Below are 9880 nucleotides of genomic sequence, written 5' to 3' on the forward strand. Positions count from 1 at the left end.
ATTTTTATTGCTTTCAGAGAGGAAGGGAGAGGGGGATTGAGCCTGGAGCATGGAACCCAAGCATGTGCCCTGACCAGAAATCGAACCATGACCTCCTGGTTCATAGGTTGATGCTCAACCACTGAACCATGCTGGCTGGGCAAGAGCTACTTTTTGTTGTTGTTAATTCTTACCCACAGATATTTTTTTCCATTGATTTTTAGAGAGAGTGGAAGGGAATGAGGGAAGGGGACACACACACACATTGGTTGCCTTCTCCTCTGCCCCCCAAAAGGGTTGGGGACCAACCTGCAACCCAGGTTGTGCCCTTGACAGGAATCAAACCCACGATCTTCAGTGCGCAGGTGTCACTAACCAAGGAGTCACACCAGCCAAGGCCAAAAGAGCTACTTTAAATGTCTGATATGTAAATACATATAAACGCCTACACTTCACAATTGAAAGTCAGACACTATCAGATTGAATAAGAAAACAACTATATGTTGCCTACAAAACCCCCACTTTAAATGTAAAGGCACGGAAGTGGACAGCAGCCTTCTCCTCTCACACTTCATGAACCTCCTCCACAGCTGCAGAGACCAATGGAGCTTCTGATGGGCAAGCAGATGCTGGTGTCACTGGATGCCTCAGCCTTTCTGGCACAGCTTGCTGCTCGCCGCCCAGTGACACCCCAGTTTGTCTGTGGGGACCCGCTTGCCCTTCAGCAGGCTGCGGTGGCCTCCTGAGAGTGCTGCTTCTGCAGCTGTGACCTGCTCCTCTGGACGCCTGCTGTGTCCCCCTGTCAAGCTCCACAGGGATGTGTGGGCCTTGCCAACCATGCTTCCTGACAACTTTCCCAGTACATCACCTGGATGCAGTCTTCCCACCACTGCCAGGGAGCTGGCAGCCTTCAGAGAGGCCAAGCATCACCAGCTCCTGATCGCCCTGTCCATCCACAACCCTGCTGCCCACGGGGTACACCTCCAAAGGTGTCCAGCAAGTGGAAGTGAGCCAGGTTGTTGTAATTCTGCAAAATGCCCCATCCTCCTCGTGCTGTCCTTGTGACCAGGGACCTCTCAGTCAGATCTTGCTCTGAAACTTCCCTGTACCATCCTCCTCAGAGGGACCCTTCTGCCCTGCCCACTGCATCGCTATCCACCCTCCCCAGGCCAGGCTACTCTCTCCTCGGCCCCTCCATCAAGCTCAGCTTTAGAAAAATGCAAAACCTACTGGCTTTAAGTATCCTCCCAAATTATCCCTCTCCAAATTACACAACAAAATTCAGAAAACATAAACCTTTAAATCACACACCCACACACACCTTAAAACTGATTTTTTTTTTTAGAAACACCATAAAAGCAAATCTATATATATAAAGGCTAATATGCTAAGTGTCCAACCATCCAACTGGTCCCTATGATGCACACTGACCACCAGGGGGCAGATGCTCAATGAAAGATCTGCCGAGCTACAGTGACTTGGCAGTGGCGGTTTTCAGGTGACGCACCCTGAAACCAGAGAGGAGGGAGCCTGATTCCTCATGGGGCCGCGCGATTCCACCTTTGGCCCTGGGTTATGTTGTTGCTGTGGCACTGTTGGCCCTGAATCTGGTTTATTGCACATTCGCATTTGTGTTCCATATCCTGTACGACAGCAACTTTGCAGAGTGCCCTCTCGCACTCCGGGACCTCTTGGGGGATGTTGGAGAGCCAGTTTTGGCCCAATCCCCACAGACCAGGTTGAGGGACCCCACCTGCCAGAGGGACCCTGCTCACTCTGCAGATGCTGGGGAGGGACCACGGGAGGTTGGCTCCAGGGTGTGTCCGGCCCATCTTGCACAGTCCTGCCCCACCAGCCACCTTCTAATTAATTTCCTTTCAATGTGCACGAATCCGTGCACTGGGTCACTAGTCTATATATAAAAGGCTAACATGCTAAGTGTCCACCGACCAGTCACTATAATGAACACTGACCACCAGGGGGCAGATGCTCAATGTAGGAACTGCTGTGACGTGCACTGGCCATTTACAGAGAAATGGCACTGCAGACCTGGTGCCCACAAAGCAACAGTCAGCTTCCCCCAAGTGGTACACAGGCCTCACCACCACCCCGGAGCAGCAGCCCACTAAATCGCAGCTGATGCTGCCGAGACCCCATGGTGCAAAATGTGGCCCACAGCCCAGCCCAGCCCAGAAACAGTCGCTGTGGGCACCAGGTAATGATGTCCCGTAGCAATGCCCAACTTCCTCTCCCTAGCCACTAGCCTCCTTTCAGTTTCTTCAGCCCAGGAACATGACTTGCTTTATAGCCAGATGGGAACATTTCACACTGTAACCAAATGTCTGTGAAGCGTTTTCCCATGCCTCATCTCATTTGATCCTCACAGAAGTCCTGGAGTAAGTAGATAGGAGACTTGGTGGAATCCTATTTTCTTTTCATTAGCCAGAAAATGGAGATTTAGAAAGCTTAGAAACTTGACCCAACTGAAAAGAAGTAAGAAATGGTGGACCTTGAAAATGACTTCAGGTTTTCTCACTGTGCAGAATATAGTCAAATACTGCTACAGTTAAATATTTTACCTTTGTTCTCCCTGTGTGATCTACAATAATAATCTGCTTTGTGCTGATATTTACTGCTGTGTTGCTGACAATTACCTGAAAGAGAAATTGGGGTGCTTCACTGGGCTGGAAAAAGTTTAGCTACATCACAAAGCAGGTTTAATTAAGTTTATTCTCTATATATAAAAGGCTAACTTGACTCACGCATGTGTGATACATATAAAGTTCTCGCGGGCGCCAATCACACACGTGTGTTTCGATCTGTCATTGTTGATCGTGAATTTGGTTGACACTTCTATCATAGAGAAAGGGTGAATAGTGATATTAAAATATTTTTTCTAATTAATTTTTTTCAGTGTGCACAGATTTGTGCACCAGGCCACTAGTTAGCATATAAAATCCCTAAAATAATTAATTGGCTGAAAATATACTAAAAATAAGTTGGCTTAAAAAACAATTGGCAAAATAAAAAATGTGGTGCCCTCATGCCCAGTTTTTCTTACCCTTCTGATCTCAGTCAGATTTGCCATGGCTCCAGTCTCTGACCATCCAGGAGAAGGAAGGGGACCCCAGGTTTGCAGGTGGGCATGTCATTGCTTCTCAGCCATCTCCCTCTCATACAAGACTCTTGAGCACTTTCAGAGTTAAATGGCTTCTAACAACAGCGGCCAGCCAGCCTCACCCTCTGCATGGATCCCACACCCAGAGTCACCATGGAGCTGGGTGGGAGCCAGTGAGACCGAAGAAGGGGAACCAGAACATGGAAACCAAAACTGGCACAAATAATATTTAATTGTCACAAACCCCACACATTCCAAAGTCCTCCAGAACCCACACACCCCAGTCTTACACTAACCCCATCTAACACACACACACACACACACACACACACACACACACACACGTGTCCCTGGAAACACACGCAGAAACATAAATAAATAATAAATATAAAGATACAATCCTATATAATAAAAGACTAATATGCAAATTGACCAAACGGTGCAATGACCGGTTGCTATGACACACACTGACCACTAGATCAATACAGGATCTGCCCCCTGGTGGTCAATGAACTCCCACAGGGGGAGCGCCACTCAGCCTGAAGCCCAGAGCCGGACTTATGGCTGGTGAATACAGTGGCAGCAGCGCTAAGGATGTCCAGAGGGAGCAGGCCTAAGCCATCAGTCGGACATCCCCCGAGGGCTCCCAGACTGCGAGAGGGTGCAGGCTGAGCTGAGGGATGCCCCGAGTGCACAAACTTTGTGCACCAGACCTCTAGTAAATTAAAAATAAAATATGGAAAAATATGTACCATGCTAACACTAAAATGAAAAGTTGGTCTGGTTATGCTCATATCAGACAAAAAAGACTTCAGATTCCAGGGGTAAAGAGTGTCATTTCCTAATGAGGAAAGGGCCAATTCATTAAGAAAACAGGACAATCTTAAATGTTTATGCATCTAACATCAGAGCTTCAAAACTAAAGTAAAAACTGAAAGACTACAAGGAGAAATAAATCTACAGCTAAAGTTGGAGATTTCAACATCTCTCTATCAATATTTAATGGAGCAAGTAGACTGAAAATCAGTAAGGATGGAGAAAACTTGATCAGTATGACCCTCCAACTTGACTGAATTGACATTTATAGTATACTTCACCCAACAACAGTGAAGTAGGCATTCCTTTTACATTCACATGGACATGCACCAAGGTAGACTATGTTCTGGGCCTTATAACAAGTCTTAATAAATTTGAAAGGATTCAAATCACACAAAGCATGTTCTCTGACCAAAATGGAATTAAATTAGAAATCAAATCAAACATCTCTGAGAAATCTCTAAATATATGAAAATTAAATAACACACTTCTAAATAACTCAAAAAGAAATCAAAAGAGAAATCATAAAGTATTTTGAACTGAATGAAAAGGTAACATCAAAATTTGTGTGATGCAAATAAATTAAATACATATATTAGAAATGAAGAAAGTTAGGGTGGCCAGATTTATCAAATAAAAATACAGGATACCGCCTCCCTCCATCCTTTCCGTGGGTGATCAGCTGGTCTGTGCACCCCCTGACGTGGGTCGGGGCACGTCACCGCGAATGGCAGCCTCCAGGAAGGCACCGCGAGTAAGGGCAAGCCACCGTGACTTTCAGCTGAAAAACTTAAGAATAATTGAACCTTACGAGGTGATATATTCAGGAGACCCAGACGGCAGAATGCCTCCAAAAGTAACTTCAGAGCTGCTTCGGCAGCTGAGACAAGCCATGAGGAACTTGGAGTGTGTGACAGAACCCATCCAGGCCTACATTATCCCGTCGGGGGATGCCCACCAGAGTGAGTACATTGCTCCGTGTGACTGTCGGCGAGCCTTCGTCTCTGGATTTGATGGCTCTGCGGGCACAGCCATCATCACAGAAGACCATGCAGCCATGTGGACGGATGGGCGCTACTTTCTCCAGGCTGCCAAGCAGATGGACAGCAACTGGACGCTCATGAAGATGGGTCTGAAGGACACACCAACTCAGGAAGACTGGCTGGTGAGTGTGCTTCCGGAAGGATCCAGGGTTGGTGTGGACCCACTGATCATTCCTACAGATTACTGGAAGAAGATGGCCAAGGTCCTGCGAAGCGCCGGCCACCACCTCATTCCTGTCAAGGAGAACCTGGTAGACAAGATCTGGACAGACCGTCCTGAGCGCCCGTGCAAGCCCCTCCTCACTCTGGGCCTGGATTACACAGGCATCTCCTGGAAGGACAAGGTTGTGGATCTTCGGTTGAAAATGGCCGAGAGGAACGTGGTGTGGTTTGTGGTCACCGCCCTGGATGAGATTGCGTGGCTGTTCAATCTCCGAGGATCAGATGTGGAGCACAATCCGGTATTTTTCTCCTACGCAATCATAGGACTAGAGACAATCAAGCTCTTCATTGACGGTGACCGCATAGACGCCCCCAGCGTGAAGGAGCACCTGCTGCTTGACTTGAGCCTGGAAGCTGAGTACAAAATCCAGGTGCTTCCCTACAAGTCCATTTTGAATGAGCTCAAGGCTCTGTGCACCAGCCTCTCCCCGAAGGAGAAGGTGTGGGTCAGCGACAAGGCAAGCTACGCTGTGAGCGAGGCCATCCCCAAGGAGCATCGCTGCTGTATGCCTTACACCCCCATCTGCATTGCCAAAGCTGTGAAGAATTCTGCCGAATCAGACGGCATGAGGCGAGCTCATATTAAAGATGCTGTTGCCCTCTGTGAACTCTTTAACTGGCTGGAGAAAGAGGTGCCCAAAGGTGGCGTGACAGAGATCTCAGCTGCCGACAAAGCAGAGGAATTTCACAGGCAACAGGCTGACTTTGTGGACCTGAGCTTCCCAACGATTTCCAGTATGGGACCCAACGGTGCCATCATTCACTACGCGCCGGTCCCTGAGACGAACAGGAACTTGTCACTTGATGAGGTGTACCTCATTGACTCGGGTGCTCAATACAAAGATGGAACCACAGATATGACCCGGACGATGCATTTTGGGACCCCTATGGCCTATGAGAAGGAATGCTTCACGTATGTCCTCAAGGGTCACATAGCTGTGAGCGCAGCCATTTTCCCAACCGGAACCAAAGGCCACCTTCTTGACTCCTTTGCCCGCTCAGCGTTGTGGGATTCGGGCTTGGATTACCTGCACGGGACCGGACATGGTGTTGGGTCTTTCCTGAACGTTCACGAGGGTCCCTGTGGCATCAGTTATAAAACGTTTTTTGACGAGCCGCTGGAGGTGGGCATGATTGTCACTGACGAGCCAGGGTACTATGAAGACGGGGCCTTTGGAATTCGCATTGAGAATGTGGTTCTGGTGGTTCCTGTGAAGACCAAGTATAACTTCAGCAACCGGGGAAGCCTGACCTTTGAACCTCTAACTTTGGTCCCGATACAGACCAAGATGATAGATGTGGATTCTCTTACAGACAAAGAGTGTGACTGGCTCAACAACTACCACCAGACCTGCAGGGACGTGATCGGGAAGGAGCTGCAGAAACAGGGCCGCCAGGAAGCGCTCGAGTGGCTCATCAGAGAGATGCAGCCCATCTCCAAGCAGCACTAACACCTGCCCGGTGTTCGTTTCCGAAAATGCTCTGGGGAAAGGAAGACACTGGGCAGCCCCTGCCATCTTCCCCCTTTCCTTTTCTCCTTTCTTACCTCTCCTTTTTACTTTTAGACATTTGAGAAGAATGGATAATCTTCTTATCCTCTTTGATATTTTCTTGCAAACACTTGATCTTTTATGATTTTTTAAAAAATTGGCAAGAACGAGCCAAGAATAAACTTGCTGCACCTGAGGCCGGGTCCCCTCAAAGCTGCGCGCTCCATCCCGGGAGCTGTGGAGCAGCTGCAGCGAGTTCTCAGCTGGCAATGGGGAAGCAGAGTGCTCTGTGACGGCCAAGTTCCAGGTGCTAGTCCATTACCCATGATCACCTTGATGCTCACGAGATGCTATTTATGACCAGTGAATAAAAAGCCCAACAGTGCTTTGTCTCAGCTGTCTCTTTCCTCGCGGTGCTGGCCGCCCTGCATGTCAGGCGAGCTCGTCTCCAGGACCGGTGGCCTTTGGAACAGACATTGTATATTAGACTGAAGGCTGCCTTTGGGGTGAGGAACTTGGGCTCCCTGCACATTGTCTGGCTCAGTGGTAAGCCTCTTTTTCTTAGAAAACCTAATATTTTGGTGAGTGTTTTTATTATCAGTTTTTCTTTCTGATTTTAAAGTGTCATTAATATGCAAAAAAAAAAAAAAATGTTTGAAAGCATTGGAGCCTCGGAGCCTAGCCTAGCCTTGGAGCCTTGAAGCCTAACCTTGGACCCTAGCCTCAGGGCCTGCCTCACCTATAGCACCGCAGTTCTCAAGATCTTATTACTTGTAGACAATAGGGCTTCTCTTGACTTGCACATGTGGGGCAAGCTCGAAGGGGTGGCAGAGCTAATGTCCCTGTGACCTCAGACCCATGGTCGGCAAACTGCGGCTCGCGAGTCACATGCAGCTCTTTGGCTCCTTGAGTGTGGCTCTTCCACAAAATACCACGGCCTGGGCGAGTCTATTTTGAAGAAGTGGCGTTAGAAGAAGTTTAAGTTTAAAAAATTTGGCTCTCAAAAGAAATTTCAATCATTGTACTGTTGATATTTGGCTCTGTTGACTAATGAGTTTGCCGACCACTGCCTCAGACCATCATGGCTGGGGATGGGGAAACTGACTTCCACACTCCCTGGCAGGGATGTCTGAGGCGTGGGCCATACTGCCTCCTGCGGTTTTCCCATGGGGTAGAGCCCTAGTTGCCCACTATGATAACTTGTTTAATAACACACCCTTTATTTTCTTTCTTTCTGTGTCTCACTTTCTTTTCTCCTGCCATTGTTTCCTGAGGCCATCCCCCAATAAACTGTTTACATGCAAAAAAATAAATAAATAAATAAATAAAAATACAGGATACCCAGCCAAATTTGAATTTCAGGAAAACATTGATTTATTTTTTTTAGTGTAGGTATATCCCACACTAAATATTTGGAATATACTTATTTTATACTAAAAATATTTGTTATTTATCTGAAATTAAAATTTAATTGAGCATCCTGTATTGTGTTGAAAACCAATATAAATCAATGATCTCAGCTTCTCCCTTAAGAAACTAGAAAAAGAGTGGGCATAAATGGTGTTAGAAGGAGAGTTGACTTGGGGTGGTGAACACAGTGCAATATACAGATGACGTACTATAGAATTGTACACCTGAAACCTATATAATTTTATTAACCAACTAGAGGCCCGGTGCACAAAATTCATGCATGGGGGTGTGTGTTCCTCAGCCCAGCCTGCACCCTCTCTAATCTGGGACCCCTCGAGGGATGTCCGACTGCCCGTTTAGGCCCGATCCTACGGGCCTAAACGGGCAGTCGGACATCCCGCTCACAATCCAGGACTGCTGGCTCCCAACCACTCACCTGCCTGCCTGCCTGATTGCCCCTAACTGCTTCTGCCTGCCAGCCTGATCACCCCCTAACCACTCCCCTGCCAGCCTGATCGATGCCTAACTGCTCCCCTGCCATCCCGATTGCCCCTAACTGCCCTCCCCTGCTGGCCTGGTTGCCCCCAACTGCCCTCCCCTGCAGGCCTGGTTCTCCCAACTGCCCTCCCCTGCAGGCCTGGGTCCCCCCCAACTGCCCTCCCCTGCAGGCCTGGTCGCCCCCAACTGCACTCCCCTGCAGGCCTGGTCCCCCCTAACTGCCTTCCCCTGCCAGCCTGATCGCCCAGCCCACAACTGCCCTCCCCTGCTGGCCATCTTGTGGTGGCCATCTTGTGTGTTGGAGTGATGGTCAATTTGCATATTGTCTCTTTATTGGATAGGATATCACCCTAATAAATTCAAGAAAAAAGTAAAAAAATAAAAACAAAAAACAATGGAAACTGGAAAAGATCAAATTAAAGTCTAAATAATCAGAAGAAAGGGAAAAAATAAAGTTCCAAGCAAAAAAAAAATCACAAGGATGCGGAGAAAAAGGAACCCTCTTGCACTGCTGGTGGGAATGCAGACTGGTGCAGCCACTGTGGAGAACAGTATGGAGTTTCCTCAAAAAACTGAAAATGGAACTCCCATTTGACCCAGTAATCCCACTCCTAGGAATATATCCTAAGAAACCAGAAACACCAATCAGAAAGGATATATGCACCCCTATGTTCATAGCAGCACAATTTACAATAGCTAAGATTTGGAAACAGCCTAGGTGCCCGTCAGCAGATGACTGGATCAGAAAACTATGGTACATCTACACAATGGAATACTATGCTGCCATAAAAAAGAAGGAATTACTACCATTTGTAGGCACCTGGATGGAATTAGAGAACATTATGCTAAGTGAAATAAGCCAGTCAATGAAAGAAAAATACCACATGATCTCACTCATTTGGGGATAATGAAAAACATTATAAACTGATGAACAAAAAGATAGTTACAGAGGCAGTAAAGCATCAAACAGACTGTCTAATTACAGTGGTAAGGTTAGGGAGAGGTGGGGGAAATAAGAGATCAACTGAAGGACTTGTATGCATGCATATAAGAGTAACCAACGGATGCAAAACATTGGGGGGTGAGGGCATGTATGGGAGTGGGGTGGGGGGGGCAATGGTAAGATATGTACACATATAATACCTTAATAAAAATTTGAGAAAAAAAATCAATAAAATATGAAACAGAAAAACAACACAGAAAATCCATGAACCCCCCCCCCCACCCAAAAAAAAATGGTTCTGGAGATTAATACAGTCTCTAAGAAGATTCAGAAGAAAAATAAAATAAAATATAAAAATTAC

At 47.2% G+C, this 9880-nt stretch overlaps 1 protein-coding gene across 1 annotated transcript; it reads left to right on the forward strand.

Annotated features, from left to right (window-relative positions):
• Positions 1-4640: 4640 nt before the first annotated feature.
• LOC308241388 (xaa-Pro aminopeptidase 1-like) lies at positions 4641-6649 on the forward strand (the record flags this gene model as incomplete). The annotated part of the gene is made up of 1 exon (XM_080654795.1): positions 4641-6649. The coding sequence occupies one exon, from the start codon at positions 4641-4643 to the stop codon at positions 6627-6629; it is 1989 nt and encodes a 662-aa protein (XP_080510921.1). The 3' UTR covers positions 6630-6649.
• Positions 6650-9880: the final 3231 nt, after the last annotated feature.

Source organism: Plecotus auritus (genome assembly GCF_963455305.1).
Source record: "Plecotus auritus genome assembly, chromosome: 2".
NCBI lineage: Eukaryota > Metazoa > Chordata > Mammalia > Chiroptera > Vespertilionidae > Plecotus > Plecotus auritus.